Source organism: Mesoplodon mirus, assembly GCF_964341445.2.
Source record: "Mesoplodon mirus genome assembly, chromosome: 6".
Lineage (NCBI taxonomy): Eukaryota > Metazoa > Chordata > Mammalia > Artiodactyla > Ziphiidae > Mesoplodon > Mesoplodon mirus.
The window spans coordinates 101,521,056-101,539,670 of record NC_138982.1 but is presented as its reverse complement, the minus strand read 5'-3'; the positions used below and the strand labels follow the sequence as shown (position 1 = coordinate 101,539,670).

Sequence of the window (18,615 nt, the reverse complement as noted above, 5' to 3'; positions counted from 1 at the left end):
AAAAATTATTGCTTCTTACTTAGTTTGAATGTGTTCAGCATATGTAGCATGTATTAAACCCAAATAATACTTCATCACTTCCAATAAACACTCTGAAAATTTAATACGTAGAAGACAGCAGGAGCAGTACTACGTATTTTTTTCAGTCTGTGTAATGTTCTCAGTTTTGTTTTGTTTTTTTTAATAAAGAAGCTATAACTTGGTTCAGTGTGTCTAAGCATGGGTCTTATTTGCCAACTGTGCACAACTTATGCCATTAGCCATAAATAGGACCAAATGATAAGAGTGTGAATAGATGAGCGCTGTTATCACTTTCCTGTACTAAGGGCAGCTTGTGTTTGGGAAGTTAAGAGCATCAGGATGGTAGAGGAGAAGTACTTGTACCAATCCAAGTTTGAAGTAAATGAAATACTAGAAATCTGTTTCCTACTACATTCCCTCCTCCCCCGTTTGAACCAAATATCCAATAAAAATACCAAAATTCTTTCAATCATTTCAAACTTTTAGGAAGTTTTGTATTTAAATTCAGGAATTTGCATATCTAATTCTTCTCAGTGATTAGTAGTGACCATACAAGCAGTGCTCCAAGAAACAGCATGTTTTCTCAAACCAGTAGATAATTTGTCATTATGCCCTGGAACCCCTAGAGAGTTTTTATTTCTTATAGAGGAAGTTAAATAAATGTAAGGCAGGTCTGTATCAAATTTTGAGCAGAGAGAAAAACATAGAAAGATAATTCAAGAACCAGTTATAAGACAGTTTACTCCACGAGATGGTCCTAGGATTTGGGTAACTAGAACAATGTAATCATACTTGAGTATAGTGATACGAGAGAAACATATAATCAAGATGTTTTAGCTTTATGATGATAAAGACTCACGTATTCCTTGTGAATGTCAGACAGTGTGCTATATTTTGAGTATGTATTAATGAAGAAGATGGACAGTGGCCCTTAATTCAGGTTGTGGCTTTTAGTGTCACTTAAGTAAATCAGTATGTGTCTATTCTAAAATATGAGCATGCTAAGTAATTTTCTTTCATATTTTTCAGGTTATTATTTATGAAAAACCTCACTTCCATGGACAGGCCAAAGAGTTTAGTGAACATGTGGATTCTGTCCCTAATTTTTTAAAAAATGATGTAGACTTTCATGGAATTGGATCAATTCGTGTCATCGGTGGAGTGTGAGTGTTATATTTTCAATATGTGATTCAGTTGTCGATTTTTGAAGATCGGCACAAAAAATGTGCTAAGCAGAGCAAAAACAACCTACCTTAGTCTAAAAATATACACCCCTTCTGAAATGTGGGAAATAAAAAATATTAGTTACTGACAGCTTCCTGTGAACTCTTGTTAGTATTAGAGATTTTGAGATGGATTAAATGAAGAAAACAGTTTCTAAAACTTAGAACACTTAGTATTTCTAAACACAATATAGAAGATAAGAATTGCAAGATAAAATTATTTTTTGACAGATTGTGCACATGAATGAGAGCCCCAATTTTTACCCCCTATTCTACCTTAGTTGACTTTCTGTGCTGAGGATCTTGGCAGTGAGTCCCCCCTCATTGAAGAAGTAGCCTGGATTGTGTGTTTACAAAGTCAAGGATTCTTGACACTGGTTATCCCCTGGCCCTGCATTGTTTTAAGAAAGCTCCCTAAGAATTTCTAAGTACAAATCCAAGTGTAACCATCATGCTACTATCCCAGTCTCAGTCGGCAGTTACTGGGGCAAGAACCCCAGACAATCTATGACTGCACCTGTGATGTGCCTTTGTATTTGTATCCTGGCAGGTAAAACCATAGAGAAGAAGCCTTCCTCATAGCGTATTTGCCATTGTCAACTCAGTGCTAGAATTCCTTCAGACACATTGTGTTAGTCTCCCTGTTGATAGGTTGGATTGTTTGGAATGATGGTTTATTTTAATTTAAACATCCGTATCTCTTATTATTTGCAGTAATAACATCATATAACTTGTTAATGCTATTGTAGCAAAAGATGCTACTCAAATATTTTATTCATAGAAGTTAAATAACTTGTTTAAGATCAGTCAAGGGTCTACATTTAGAGACTTAACCTTTGCAATTTCTGACAATAAATCAAGCAATGGCCACACTAGCCAAAATGGAAATATAAGAGAGTATGCAATGCCTTAGATATGTAGGTCATGTCCATAATTGGTCTTGTAACTGACCAGGGTTCTTGGCCTCTTTAATCAATAGGAGGCTGACAAGAAATTCAGGCAAGGCTTCACTGGGGCCCCTGCTGTAGCAGTGGGGGAGAGAGAACAAACAACAGATTCCCTTTCTTGCTCACTCCCTGGGCGGGTGGTGAGCTTTTTCCTTATATGGGGTGAGGGTAAGGGTGTGTCCAGGGATTGAGCCCGAGGGGTGGCTTAGGTAGTTTGCCCACCCCTTAGGTGGTGTTGTGTGCAGCAGGCATGGGCAGTGCCCTGCCTTTGCTCCCCAGCCCCCTGCCTTTGCTCCAGGCACTTCAAAAGTGGCAGTTGTGTTTTTTGGTCTCATTGTATCTTTTGTTCAGAATTTGCCCCAACTGTACATGTACTCAGTTATTTTTAGTCCCATATAGTTTCTTTGTATTTTGTTGCTCCAGGAGAGGTTTGTTCAGGTGCAAGCATTGTGGCACTGCAGCAAAGGGTCCCAGGTTCCAGCCTGTCTCAGTCTGACATATTAGTAATCATCTAATTCCTTATCTTTGAATTTAAAAAATTTATTAGAGGCTTAAAAAACACATCTCTTTTAGATAAACAAATTTTTATTGTGTTGTATTTAGTTACAATGTTCTCTGATCTGTGGACACACATACTTCTTGTTAATCCTGCTATAAAATATTTTTTGCCTTTTCTTTCCTTTAGGATCTGAATGGTTTTATCATTAACTATATAGTGATTTGCATTGTTATTTTCTAAGTGTATTTGCAGTTATTTTATAAAAATCTCAAAATATTATGGCTGGTAAAACAGTATACACACTTTCATTTTTTATGTGACACCTGCAGGAGAAAAATGTGATGTCCTAATTTAAAGGTGAACAGCTGACTTCGTTATTTTTTCACAATTTCTACTATTTTTTGTTTCGTTTTACTGTTTCTCTATTTCATTATTTTCACTTTTAACTTTTGAACTTTATCTGTAAGTAATAGGAACTCTTCCTCACCTCTGTCTTGTCTCAAGGAGTCTAGGGAAAGTGAGGTTGATGTGTCTTAATTTTTCTCAGATAACATCTATTTTTAAATATCCCAGATAGATATATAAATTGAATACTAATCAAAACTTAATCTATCGAGAAAAGCTGGGCAGAAGATTTTTGAACTGTCATTATGTAATAATTGCTGATCTATCCTTTAATATTAGATCTTCTATATCTTATATTATTTTTCCCATTCAGGTGTATTAAAAGCATGTTTCGAATAGCCACATTTATATAAACTTAGAATTTGAAAGTTCTCGTGTGAAATTTATTTTCACATAATAGTTTAAGAATAAAATAATGTTAGTTTCTTTATATATTACAAATTAATGAAGATGTATAAAATGTTTTTTCCACCTCATGTGGACCCTTACCCTGCCATATACACTAAGGAAATTGGAGACAGGTTCATGATTACTGAATGGCTACTGTTATTTTTGTACCCTATGAAAACGGTTCTTTGGAATATTTTTTGTATCTTCCCAAAATAATCTTAGTCAGCCCTACCTGGCTTCATTTTGTCAAGCTCCAGAATTCAGAGGTCCCCAACCCAGGACCCCAAAATAGTCACCCTTGAAAATCTGCCCCATTGGAGGGGGTCCCACTCTAGTTACACAGTGCCGGCTGAAGGCAGATTTAAGCAGGTCAACATGTGTTTTGAACCATCTATGCCCACATTGCGTTAGCTACTGTGGATTGCTCCAAATAAAGGTAAGTTTCCTGGAGGACTCATGACTAACGGTGTTTATCAGTGTTCTGTACTGATAATTTTAGAAGTCAAGAAACCTTTGTCCCTGGAAGACTGCCACAGTGCTTCCAGTTTCCATTATCACCACTGATAAACTAGTGGGAGCAACATTTCCTACCCATACATATTTACAGAAGTCTTTGTATATATTTAGGCCACGAGGGCTAATACCAGCCCAGTCGCATTTCCCAGTTCTTGCTTGCTAAACCCACCTGTAATGTGTTTCAGATCTGAAGCTGGTGACAGGTTCCTTTGCCTTAAACCCTAAATAAATATTTAATATGGTAATCATTCTGTGGTTCCAGCAGGGCTTAATCAGAAAAATAAGACTGATTATCTTTAAATCTCAGTGTGGGCTTGCACCGTTTCTCATTGGCTATTTGTGCTTTCCATTATTTTTTACTCGGCAAACTATTCTCCGACCACCTTGAGATGTGGTATCGGGTCATGCCACAAACATTGAAGGAGAGTTCCTCTGTTGCAGTTCTACAACAGTTAACTTTTTGTTGGGAAAAGCCTCCAAACTATAAAAACTATTGATCCATACACCATTTGTTTGTCTTTGTAAACGGTAGCAAAATAAATGTGTTGCTTTTTAAAATATGGTGATGTGCAACTAGTTGCTTTATTATGATTTTCTCTCTTGCTTTCTTGACTGCAGTTTTATTAATGACTCAGTTGGATATCCTCTGTATTTCTAGGTGGGTTGCCTATGAAAAAGAACATTTTAAAGGCCAGCAATTCTTGCTTGAAGAAGGAGATTTTGAAGACAGTAGTGCCTGTGGGGCATTAAGTGGTTCCATCTTGTCTTTCCGGTACTTACAAGCTGTGAGTTAACCTCCTTGTTCTTAATTTTCTATTTTTTTTTTTTTTTTAGCTTTCCATGAAAACTGGATATGACCTCTGGTAGAACATAAGATTATAAAATGTTTCTAATACCTGAGAGCATTAAACTGAACGGCTTATGTGACTTGCATGCCTTTCTTAACTGCCATGATTAATATAGAATATTTATGTTTAGTTTTCATCCATTGATTCCATAATCATTTTTGACCACCTGCTTTGTTAGATGTATTGTGTCAGGTGCTGGAGATATGGTGGCCAGAGACTCAGTCCCTGCCTTCGCAGAGCAGGCAGTGATAGGGTAGATAGCACCTATATAAATGTTTGATATTGTTTGACTGTAACTGGATTAAGCACAAAGTACTCAGGATACCCAGAGAAAGGTCACGTACTTCCCCTTGGAAGTAGAGAGGAAAAGAGGGCAGCTGAGTTGAAATTTCAAGTTTGAGAGTTAGCCAAGTGAAGAAATTTGGGGACAAGGTGAAGAGGAAAGACAGGTGTTTTAGCAAGAGGTTAACATATAAAAAGGCAAGGATGTAAGCCAGTGGTTCTCAGCTGGGGGTGATTTTACCTAGGGGGTATTTGGCAGTGTCTGGAGACATCTTGGACTGTTATGACTTTGGGGCGGGGGTGGTATGGCATGCTACTGACATCTAGCTGGTGGAGGCCAGGGAGGCTGCTAAACCCCTGCAATTCACTGAACAGCCCCCCACAACCACGAATCATCAGCCTAAAATGCTAATAGTGCTGAGGTTGAGAAACCCTCATGTCAGTGAACCTGGTGTGTTTTGGAAATGCAGCAAAATCAGGATATTAGGCAGAACTTTGGGAAGATGAATCCAGAGCCAGATAACGAAGGGCCTTATATGCCATGTTGAGGAGCTCACACTTTTTTTCTTGACCTTCTTGGCATGAGGTGAAGAAGGTAAGTAAGTCTGGAGGCAGGAGGTCTAGAATGTTCCAGGACTCCAGGCAGAAGCTTATGTTAGAGAGTTCTGCAGGATATCAGGGCTTATCAAATGTTGCTCATTTTTCTGACCAGCTCTGGAGACTTTTTCGGTGTGTGTTCAGAGGGGCATGTTTTCTCCTAATTGAGGAGTTATACCACTGCAGTGTATTTCCAAAATAATCTTCACCCATATAAACTCTAAACTATCTGGCATGGCCTCCAAAGCCTCCTTTAGAAGGAATTGATAATGAAGTGAAGGGTGATTATTGGGTCCACGTGGGCTTTGCATGAGCACAGGGGTTATGTGCTCTGTTCCTTAAGTTTCTGTCTGCCGGGGGCCACCAACACCACTGTTGCAAACCCTCACCTGGTCGGGCATGAGGAGCCTGAATGGGAGAGAAAGAAGCACAGGGAACAGGAGAGCTTTTTTTTTTTCCCATGAGTGATCCTTGTTAGTAAGAAAGTGAGTTGGAAACCGGTTCTACCGAAAAGAAATGTAGCACAGTCCACTGAAGATTGGGCACTGAGTTTGCATGAGCAATGGATAGATAGCTTTTGAGGTATTTAGTTCAAATTCTAATGTACAAGGGCCACGGGTTTTCTCTACATAGCTACTCCTTACTTGAGCCCTAAAAGGCAAGCCAGACAAAACACGATACAGGCTTTTTTTTCTTTTAGGTCATTGTGACCACATGTGTCGAGGAAGCTAAGGGTTGTGATTCAAAGCATCTTCCACCTAGTATTGAGTAATTTTTAAAATTTTCCCTCCTGATTTAAAAAAAAGAGTTGGGTGGAAGTGTTGCTCCTAGAAATGTTCAGTAGTGAATATGATGGTATCTTCCAAAGATGACTGCGACTAAAACAAGCAAAACAAAAACCAAAACCCCAAGATTTAACTAGTTGAACTCTCCCAATAGTAGAAAAGGTAAAAATAAAAAATACTGTGTAACTATGTAGCTAAAAATTTAGGAGATATTTGATATAGACAGTCTATGATAAAATACATTGGAAAAATTAGCAGAGATTGGCATGTCAATTACCTCTGCAAACAAAAGTTTTGGGTATTTACAAAAATGATGACACAGTTTTTGTACAAATAAGTAAGACTTTCCCTCAAAGAAAATCTTTTTAAATTAGATTCTTTAAAAATTAGGACTATGGGGCTTCCCTGGTGGCGCAGTGGTTAAGAATACGCCTGCCAATGCAGGGGACACGGGTTCAAGCCCTGGTCGGGGAAGATCCCACAGACCGCAGAGCAACTAAGCCCACGCACCACGACTATTGAAGCCCACGCCCCTAGAGCCCATGCTCTGCAGCAAGAGAAGCCACTGCAGTGAGAAGCCCATGCACCACGACGAAGAGTAGCCCCCGCTCGCGGCAACTAGAGAAAGCCCACGTGCAGCAACGAGGGCCCAACACAGCCCCCCCCAAAAAAAAATTAGGACTAGTTTACCTTGTAAAGATGTTAGCATAATCCTCATTATAATAATCCTAACATTTTCAGGTACTTATTAATGGCTTTACATGCATACTTGCACTTAATCTTCACAAAAATGAAGAGATAGAGACTCACGATTCCCATATTATAGATACAGAAACTGAGGATCTAAGATGTTCGGTACTGTGCCTGAGTGTTAGAGCTGTGATTTGAGGGGCAAGTCTGTCTTACTCTAGAGCCCATGTCATATTACCCATTTTCCTTTGTTACAGAATGATTAGAGTAAAAAATTTAAGCACTTCAAGAGTGGAAAGCTGGAATCTCATTCAGCCAAAGGATTATTAGCATTTCGTTTATAGCTATAAATATATAGTTACTCCGCAGACTAATACACATGTATAATAAATAATTATTTACATACTTTTCAGATTATTTATAATTTAAATGTATGTTCATGAAAATGTTTTCAGATGAAATATTTTATACTCTCCAGGTATAGCATATAACTGGGGAGGAGTTCTTTTTTAAAAACCACTTTATTGAGTTATGATTGACATGTAAAAAGCTGTACATATTTTTTGTAGACAACTGAGGAGTTTGGGAATAAGTATACACCCATGAAACCATCACCACCATCAAGGCCATAGACATATCCATCTCCTCTCAGAGTTTCCTCATGCCCTCTTTATAATTATTATTAATTTTTTGTGCTATAAGACACAACATAAGATCTACCCTCTTTGAAAATTTTAAGTATATGACACAGTATTGTTAGAAATAGGATTTAAAGCTCTTGGGGTTGTCACCTATGTCAACCTGTGTGATTAGCAGGCAGAGATGATGTGAGACATCTTTTCCCAAGTAGACTCTCAGAGGTCTCTAACCCGGGAAGAGTGAGGCACTGCATTTACGATCTAAGCTGAGGGCTTCCCTGGTGGCAGAGTGGTTGAGAGTCCGCCTGCCGATGCAGGGGACACGGGTTCGTGCCCCGGTCCAGGAGGATCGCACATGCCGCGGAGCGGCTGGCCCCGTGAGCCATGGCCGCTGAGCCTGCGCGTCCGGAGCCTGTGCTCCGCAATGGGAGAGGCCACAACAGTGAGAGGCCCGTGTGCCGCAAAAAAAAAAAAGAAAGAAAAAAGAAAAAAAAAAGATCTAAGCTGAAATAATAGAAAATAGAGGACAGATAGAAAAGTTGCATAACACAATGCAGTCTTCTAACGTCCTGGCTGTAGTGTGTGGAACACTCTGAATCTGCGAAGGTCAGATCCTGGATATGTTCCTCAGGGATAATGTGATCTGTGTCATGGATTGCTTTGGAGAGGACAACCAGAAATGTGTTTCTAATTCCAAATGAGTTAGGCAGATATATTGACTTGGAGTTGATTATTTTCTAAAGTGAAAAGGACCAGAAGGAATATAGCAGTATTTAGACTCCAAGGATTAAAGAAGGAATTTTTATTCCTTGGCTTCCTCTATAAAACTTTCTTGGGATGCTTGTTTTTCCTCAGTTTCATACTAGACTAACTTCTGGATTTGCTTTTGTTATGATTTTCAGACTTGGGGCCTCTTTTCAGATCTCTGAAACCAGGTGGTATGCAGCAGACACTGTTATGTCTCCTTAATTAATGGATACACCAGATCTCAGCTGGTGTCTCATATTACGCTGCCCACCCCTGGGGTTGTAGCGTAAGAGTTCCAGGGCCCAATGAGCTGAGGGATTTTATGAAATTTAAGAATAATCAAATTACTGATCCTTAAGACTTATTTTTGGTCCTGAAGCAACAGTTTGTTAGCTTGCTCTAATTGTGGGGAGTACTGTACCTGAGACCATATTAGACTACCCAGAGTTTTCATTGGATTTAAGTGCTTTAAAAATACAAAACGGAGTACAGATTTGAGGTCGTTCCATCATTATTCATCCTTCTGGAGCAACAGAGCTCCACTTAAATCTGTGTGACTTTCAAAGTTATTTGATAAATTTAAGTATTATGTAGTTGTGCTTATAGTCAGAATGATAATAACCTAGTAACCTCACAGGACTTGTGTCCTGTTGCAGTCACCTCATGAGCAAGGCAGTTAGAAGTTTTGGTTTTTTGTTTCTGTGTTTTCTTGCATATTTCATCCCATACTTTGTACATCTGACCCTTGAGATTTAGCCCCAGATGACTGGATTTGGCTTGGAGTTAAGAGCTCTGAACAGCAGGGATACCATATTGATGGCAACTAGTCAACTGGATCAGATATTGTATATTTGGTAGGTTTGAGTGAAAAATGCAGAGAGGGTTAAAGCCAGAAGCCTGGCTCAGAAACATACTTAGAAAAAGATGGAAGGCAGAAGCTACCAGGCATGAATAAACAAAAGCAGGAGATTAAAGAAGAGAACGATGTCACTTAGGAGTCTGCTCTGGCCCTTGGCCACGTCTCTGGGAATGGTAGCCAGGGTAGGAAGGACACAAACTCAAGCCACATGAGTAAATTTATTTGTGAACCCAGTGCTGCCAGCACTTGTACTCGGCACTGGGTCCTGTGACAGTGGGTCCCTCCTCCTCTGCTCCGCTCCCGGCTGCATCATTGCTAAATGGCCTGTGCCTTCAGCCTGCTTCCCAGCTCACCCTCCTCACTGCCGCCACCCTCCCACGACCCACACAGTAGGGTTTGTGCAAATCAGTGCTCAAGTAAAGTCCATGACACTGTAGCACAAGTGATTTCTCAATGAAAAGGCACAATCACAGCACCTGTGCACATATCTGTGATTATCTTTGTCCTTGTCCCGTTTCACTCCAACGTGACGCAGTGACCCATGGTTTATGTCAACTTATTCCCACTCAATTCCTACAACCCTAACAGGGAGTAGAGAACAGTTGTAGGGGCAGAGGAGATAAAAGCAGAGATAGAGCGTTCCAGAATCACCAGAGTAGGGGAGGAGGAGTCCATGTGTGAGAGCTGCTGAAGACCTGCCCATTGTCATGGGGCCTGACTTGGTCGGCGGCTATTGATACCAGTTCCTGACCAGGACCCAGATGGGCGCCTTCAGTTGGCATTACCTCATTGTATTCTCACAGCCGCCTGGAGCTATTTACACACTTTCAGGTTGCAAGAAACGGAGGCATGTTCATGTTCCTTGGATGATGGAAGTTTATGTTGTCAATATAACCAGGTTTGTTGATGTGGCGCCCAGGCTGTAAAATGTCATTGGGGAGGCTTGTCCTGGAGACCTTAAGGCAAATCTCTTCTAGGATGTTGAAGCCTTGATTTAATATATGTACTCTAGATTTGTATCTGGAAAATGGCAGATCTATATCTGTAACAAGATAGATATAGACATCTATGTATATATGTGCACGTATATGTATATATATGTGTATATATACACATATATATGTAAAATAAGGGTTTAAGGGAGCTCAAAAGAGATAACAAGTGCAAGTGTTTTGAAAAGTGTTCTATTAATAAAATGAGGGGTGGTGGGAGTCATGAAGAGTAAATCCACCCTGCTCCCGGTTTTCTAAGAACCATGAGAAAGTAATGAAGGTGACAGGTGTTCTCAGGTTCCACATGTTTATTCTCAAGGAGGAATTGAGAACACAAATATGGGTTAGAAATTACTTTATAATAAAAATTTCTGGTAAAAAACCTTTATCTTTTAAAGTTTCAAATGAAATTTGACCCAGCTGTGTTAGCAGTTTTTAAATCCTTCAAACTTGACAGGTTGTAAGTGCAAGAGAATTTTTTTTAATGTATTTTCTTTCTCTCCTCATAGGTGCTTTGTTTTTATTAGACACTGTTTTGCTTGTTCATGTAAAATGAATGGTTATACTAGAAATCTTAGATAATATTTATAATAATCATCATCATAATGAGAAATTTGATAGTGTTTGAGATGTATAGAAGCTGATAACTTTTTTCCATAGGTCTAAGACTTGAGTTACACACAATGAAATATAGTAGGCAGAAAGGAAGAGTCTTTGTTTTGGGTTTTTTTTTTTTAATTTACTTATTTATTTACTTGGCTGTGCCAGGTCTTTAGTTACAGCACGCGAGATCTTTAGCTGCGGCACATGGGAATCTTTTAGTTGGGGCACGCAGGATCTAGTTCCCTGACAAGGGATTGAACCGCGGCCCCCTGCATTGGGAGTGCAAAGTTCTAGCCACTGGACCACCAGGGAAGTCCCTCTTGTTTTGTTTTTTGTTTTTTTAATGCATTCTGTATTTTCCATTTAAAAATATACCTATTATAAAGTTTTGAAAAAAATATAGGGTAGAATTGTTCAACTTCTGGACCCAAAGATAACCACTCTTGGTGTTTTCTTTTTTTTCTTCTAGTCTTTTTTTAATGAAAGTTGGGTTTTTTTTTAGAACTTGTAATCTTACCAAGTTTATAAGTTTTAGTTTTTGTCCTACTGTTTCATCCTTACATTTATATCTGACAGTGATTAAGAGTTTAGAGTAGACAAATAGACAGATTTGGACTCAAATTCAATCTCTGCCACTCAGTAGCTGTGTTATATCAGGCAAATTACTCAATTTTGTTAGCTGTAAAATGGGAGTGATAGTAATATAGTCACATTGGAAATAAGGCATGTAAAGCTCCTGGCAGGTAGTAAGTGTATGATATAATTTTTAACTGTTAGCTTGTTAAAAACTCTGCTTAATTGTATTTATTCCATCAAGCAGTGGATGCATAAAGGTTTATGTTTGTAAATCTTTTGGACATTTATACTTTTTACAGCTTTTCACTATGATAAATAATTCATCTTTGCATATAAATTGGCTATCATTTAGTTTTAGGAAACTTAAGAAAAAAGGAATTTCAGACTCAAAGAATGTAAACAATTTCAGTCGTTTAAATATATATCTAAATTATTTTCTAAAGTAGCTGTAAAATTTATATTTCCACCAGGAACGTTCCCTGGTAAAACTGGGTTTTTAAAAAGATCTTTCTTAACTTAAAAAGTGAAATTGTATCTGTTTTAATTTGAATTTCTTTACTTTTATTAGTGAAATTATACATTTGTTTGTTTTTAACATTAATCTTTTTTGTGAATTATGTGTGCCTTTTGCTGATTGTCAAGTTGGGTCTTAGAATTTTTCTGTTATTTTTGTTTTAAATATGCCTGACTATACGGAGATGTCCTCTGATTTTAATTTTTAAAGAACAATTTTTTTGTCAAGCGGATTTTATTTTTTCTGTTACATTTAAGCTCATAAAATCCTCTCCCACAATGCCCACAGTACACTGTGTGTTTACTTTTTGGTTCATATGGCTTTTGCTTTTTAGGCACAAATGAGACTTTAGTTTCCTTTACAATTAGTGTTATATATGATAGTCTGTAAGTCCTGGCAATTTACTAACTGTTGACTAATTTCCAATTTCATAAAAATGTGTTTTCCTGATTAAAGTAAATTCAGACTTATTCTTTTTTCTTTAAAGTATATAGGAGCAGTGACAATTAAAATTGTTTTCAGTGCCATTTAAAATTCTTCCTGGATTTATTTGTGTGAAAACTATCCCACAAGTATGTGAAAATTGCTAAAATACAGCAATCCATAAAACAAAATACCATTGTTCTCCTAAACTTTCCTCTTCCTCCTTTTAGAATTTCATAGAATCTTCTATCACGCTGTTTGAATCTGATCTAGAAAGTGGGAAGTTTATTGACATTACAAATCAGGAAGTTTCTGACTTAGAAGAAATGGGTTTTGGCAGTGAAACAAGATCCATTCACGTTAAAAGTGGCGTGTAAGTTGTTTCCTATTCTGAGAACCTAGAGCTTCTTTGGTGTTTAAAATTACTGGTTGCTCGATTCTGTGTCACCTCAGTTCTTCTTACTTTTTATCCTGCTAGATGGGTTGCCTACCAGCAGAAGTTCTTCTGTGGAGAACAATACATTTTAGAGAAAGGGAAATACAAATGCTTTTTTGACTGGGGAGGATCAAATAATACAATCATGTCAATACGACCTATCCACCTGGTGAGTTAAATGTGAACGTAACCAATGCCAGTGGCATGTAATGGCATACAATTGAACACATGGAACGGGCTTTTATAAAGTGGAGCTGTTGGATTATTTTGTATGTATCTATAGAGAAAATGAACAGCATATGGATTTCTGCAGATTCCATAGAGAGCTAGTAGATGGCATTAGCACCCCGACAATTAGGGACTCTGTAATTTGATCAGTTCATTCATTCAGTAGCATTTATTTAGTGCCTTTGCTGTGTCAGACAGGACTGATCACTGGAGATGAAAGATGAATAAGACTGACCTGTCTCAGTCTCTTAGAGAAGACAGGCATATGCACAATTGCTTATGGTATGACTAGTGAGGAAATGAAGTGTGTAGGCAGTGCTGAGGGACCAGGGGAAGGGAGAATGGAGAGCCTGGGGAGCTGGGGACCATGCCTCTCCTCAAGAAGAGGATGCATTGAGTGATGTCTTAGAGGATAAAAGCACTTTTGCCAGGAAGGGAAACGGGGCAGAAAAGGCAGTTCACCAAGAGGGAATCATCTCCTCATGTGCAAAATTATGAAGTTATGAAAGAGTGTGGCCAGTGTGGTTAATAACAAACACTGCAGAACAGTAGGGTGCCCAGGAGGTAGTGATGGGAAAGAGAATGTTGACAAGTTCAGACTCTATCTTTCTAATGGACTATTGGGGCACATTTTTCTTCTAGCTATAATATTACTCAAAATGAATTAGTAATAAACATTAAAATTATTATAAGCTAATTTAGTCGGTTATTTGAGGGTCCTAACCAGTTCAAGGAATCTAGTAAATTGGTCAGACCATATATTTTTTCATTTTTCAAAGGAGATTTTCAGCACTTTCAAAGACAACTGTGATTATACGATTATAATTTTTAAAATGTTTTAATATATGTTTCAGGAACCACTTGGGATAAATGAGCCTCCACATTTGGTATGTTTAAAAATATTCTTAACTTATAATTGTTAAATTGTTTACTAAAAATGTATGCCCATTCTCTCAAGTCTGTCCCTTTCCCTCAGATAACTTTTATGGGTCTGTATGGCAGGGCAGTTTCTATTGTCCTAGGAACCTGGGAACACAAGAGTGCCCATCTTGGTTACTGGTCATATTGGCCTGGATTTGTCACGGTTCCTTTCTTTTTCTCCTACTAGAGCTTCAGCACTGACCACTTTGGGTTCGTTTTGAACCTCTGCCACTCCTTCTTTCCTGTTGCCCATCCATTCTTCAGTGTCACATTCATATTCAGCACAGTACGTTATGCTGACTGGAGGAGCAAACTTACCATGGAGAAATGGCATGCTTATTATGTAAATGTATTTCTAATACCTAAATCACATATTTCTTAAAAGCACTGATAAAACTGCAACCCTGCTCCTTTATTTCTAGTGTGTTCATGGTTTGAAGGATTGGGTAATACTCTGGAGCCTAATGTTTGTTTATTATCCATTGAGGGCTAGAAATTGTGCTTAATTAGTGCTTCTAATAACTCTGTGAGGTCAGGATTTATTCCCATTTATTAATGAGAAAGCAAAGATTTAGAATTTAAGTAAGCGTCATTTCACACAGCTAGAAGTAGCAAAAAGAGGCATTTTTTTAGTATCTAATTCCAAGATTTTATGTCAAAGAAAGACATATCATGATATGAGCAGTACAACCATAAAAGAAAGGGGATGAGTTACAGTGCTTCCTCTGTCTCATTTTAAATAACAAATTCAGAAAAATTTCTTCAGAAAACCAAATACAATGATTAATTTTAAATATTTGACATTTGCTAGTTTTACATAACGCTGAATCTTTTTCTCTGAGTGTGTATGTTTTTCGTGTTCATGTCAGTGTTTATATATTTCAAATCAGCTTAGTTTAACTGTGATTCTGTTCACAGTGCTTCCAGGTTTTATTATTTTCCGATTAGCTCAGGCCGATTGGGAACATTTCCTCTCTGAATATAACTCAGTTGCTGTTCTGGAGACACTTCCTGCCAGATCTTTACTTTGAATCTTAGAAAACTCCAACTGTGGACTTTCAAAGCGCTTTTTCACATGAATCAACACAACATGAGTAGATAAAGAGGTAAACCAGGATAATTCCAAGCTGCACATTCTCTGAGTTTTAAGTGCAGATAAAAAAATCACATTCTTTTAAGCTCTGTTTTTCCCCCTCCTATATCCCTGTTCTTTCTTATGAACTTCCTTGTTTGGGGCAGATTGCTCAGAGGATTTTCTTAATAGTATTTACAGTCCAACTTGAAGAGAAAGTAAGCAGCAGCAAACACCCAGTGAAATTGGCCCTGCTTATTTTTCTCAATATAGCTCAGCCATTGCCTTGTGAAATAAAGGTCTCTGACTAGTGTATGACAGCTGGATATTTGGTAACATGCAGACAAAGCCTCCTTAGTTTACCCAGTATCGAAGCCCTTATTATTTCCATTGGACCAAATATTCAGAAAGTTTTGCTTGTTTTCATTTACCCAAATAAAAACAAACAGATCTTGGCTGAGAGTCTGGTTCCATTCAGTAACTAGAAGGTATTTTCTCCTTCGCAAGTAGTTGTGATAGTCAGGTTGACAATGCAGAAGCTGTGTTCGTATGGGGTAGTTAGTTTCCCTATCTAAGGTATAAGGAGGAAGTTACATCTCAAGTTCAAGTCAGAGAGGGAATTCTTGTGTGCTGGTGATTTGAAAGGAAACCTCAAGCAACTTAAGGGAAAAGCCAGAAGATATATGTGTGTAGAAATTAATATATAGCATGAGAGTTATGCTAATAAAAATATTATTGCTGATGTGTAAGCATATTATGATGATATATGTCTTTTTGGGACACAGAACACCACCTTTTATTGAGAAGATTATTTTTTCCTGTGGCTGAAGATTGATCACCAAGTCTGATTGCCAACTCACAATATTTGATACAATGACAGGACCATTATAGAGTTCTTCATAGTTAGCAGCTGGCATTTTATTTTTGTTTTTATTTTTTCCCAAACAAAACAAAAAACAAACAGAATGTGGATTATGTTCATAATGTCCTCATCTCTCTCTTTTAGCAAGTCCTGAACATCAGAAATCTCACTAGATTAAATCTTATAAAAGTGAGTTTCATTTCCAGAGAGGCTATAGTCAGGCATCCATTCTCTAGAAATTCTAACCAGTTCCCCACTTTGACCCAACCAAGGACCTTTCTTTCCTAGAATCTTTTAAAAGTCCATTTGCAAATATAATTAGAAGTTTGGATTTCTTTAAGTACTGAGCCTCTGTTCCATTTTATACATGATTCTAGCTGAGAAAGAGCAACTGAATATTTTCTTCTATTGGATAATTTGGCCAAATTGAATTTCAGAGTGATCACAGGATCTTTAACAGTGGTGGTTACTGTTATCATGTATGGAGGATAAGAAAACAGTAGTTTTAGTCAAATATCAGTAAGATTCAGGAGCAGTAGAGGAAAACATTTTTTTGGTACTACGACCAGATCATTTTTGTAGAATCCAGACACCAGAAATACTCAGGAAGTAGTACTTATCTAAGTAAAGAAAGCCTTCTATGAGTAAACAGGGAAGTAAAATTATTATAGAATATGTAATGGATGTGAAAACTACATGGCACTGCATTATGAGACAATGTGATGTAATGGAAGAGTGGAAACAAAACTGTTGTTTGTTTAACAATCAGTACATTTATTTGAGGGCAGTCCAAAGGGCTGCAGAAAGTCTTGTTTAGACAGGATAGAATGTTTCTCAGAGAAATTATTTTAGCATTGGAATAAATAAAATTACATTCAAAAATTATTCTGATATTGTGGAATAACTTGAGAAAGCACAACTGTTGTTCAGTAATTAATAAGTTCTTGAGGTTTTAGTTTGTCATATTGAAGAACTATGACATCTATTTCTGTATATCATAAATGAAAAGTACATAGTAAACAAAGGATTTCTACAAAATTTTCATCATAAAGGGGTGATAATATCTGCTTCAAAGGGTAGTTCTAAAGAAGATAAAAGATAGATATATGAAAAGGTACCTTGGAAACCAGTGATACACTTTTTTTTTTTCTTCTTCCATACAGTTCCATTTGGTGCTGGTAGGGATTAAGCCATGCTCACATGGCGCGGAGGAATAGGCATAGTTCAAAATAAACTCATTTCTTGTTCAACTGACTATTCATGTGTTCTAAGCCACCTATCCGAGTTGTTTTGTACATTTATTCTCCATTAACCTGGAAAGGAAACCAAAATAGTGAGTCATCCAGCTAGCTTTTCACAGGACTTATTTTCACCAGGGCACTGCCACTTAATTTCACCAAGGGTAGAAACCACAGATTAATTATTATAATTAGAAAGTGCAGAGTTGGTTTCGGGTGGTCCATCCTCAGAACATTATTATGAGAATTATTCTATTCTGAGGCATTTGTAAGGTACTCAGAATGAGGGGTTACTTTTCTGGGGTTGGACAAATCTTGAGTGAACTGTGTATCAATACCGTATCTCATTTGGGGGGTAAAAATAAACTCAGGTCAGTATTAAGTCCTTTTTTTTAAATTTGGGTAAAGAGTATTTTAAATCATCAAAACAGTACTTTATGGCAGAGTGAGTGTGTGTATGTGTGTGAATTTTAATGCTTCTGGGTGTGACAACTGAGACTAAAAAGTAGAGGTGGCTGTTACATACATCAACTGCAATATGATTAGCTTGCATCATCAGTTGTCCAGGATTTGACATTTCACGACTTCATGGTGAAATATTGAAGTGTAAATCTTAAGCTCAGCAATATGAATATAATTAGTTCAACAAACTGGGTATACACGTAGTGAATCAGACAACCATGATCTCTGTTCTCATGTGCCTTTTCTGATTCTTACTGTGAATAAAGATAATATTTGCCTGTAGGAGAAATTACTCCACATTTTTGGGAGTTAAATGTGATTTACTTTTTAGCCTCATGTTTTATAAACCTTTAAGTTAAAAAACATAGTCTGAAAAACCACTAAGTAAAATATATGCTCTTATCAAGGAATCCAGGGCAGTTTGCCTGGACATGTAGAATTGTTCTTATACAGGGAATCAATCATTCCAGAGGTTTGTATTGTTTTGGGCTTGCTTTTTCTTTCTATCCCCTGTATCCACCAAAGGACCATGGTGTAGGAACTTGATGGATCACACTTCCTTAAGGCAGGGAGTCCCTTGGTGTTTTAATGCTCCAGATACAGCCTCCTTTCACATTAGGAAATTGTATTGTGCAAGCCCCGGTTGGTCAGGGGGAATGGGTTCTCTCAGCTTTCTGGTTTTGGCTTCGCTTTGATATCAGACCTAGCAAGGTCAGAGCAGAATGAAATAGCTAAGAAACAGTTCCTCAGAACTCAGAGACCACCCGTCTCTAAGAGGACCCTTGGGAAAATGAAGGTGAACATCAGCTGCTCAAAGAAGCCTTGTTCTCCATGACAGCCG

The 18,615-nt window shown here is 37.7% G+C and overlaps 1 protein-coding gene across 1 annotated transcript in view; it reads left to right on the top strand.

Moving 5' to 3' along the window:
* The window catches only part of CRYBG3 (crystallin beta-gamma domain containing 3), a 120,921-nt gene that overhangs the window by 64,823 nt on the left and 37,483 nt on the right, over positions 1–18,615 (top strand). Inside the window, exons 11-15 of the mRNA XM_082625910.1 lie at positions 1,051–1,184; positions 4,660–4,786; positions 12,786–12,928; positions 13,034–13,160; positions 14,074–14,106. Coding sequence (XP_082482036.1) covers positions 1,051–1,184; positions 4,660–4,786; positions 12,786–12,928; positions 13,034–13,160; positions 14,074–14,106 — 564 coding nt within the window. The remainder of the gene's footprint in view (positions 1–1,050; positions 1,185–4,659; positions 4,787–12,785; positions 12,929–13,033; positions 13,161–14,073; positions 14,107–18,615) is intronic.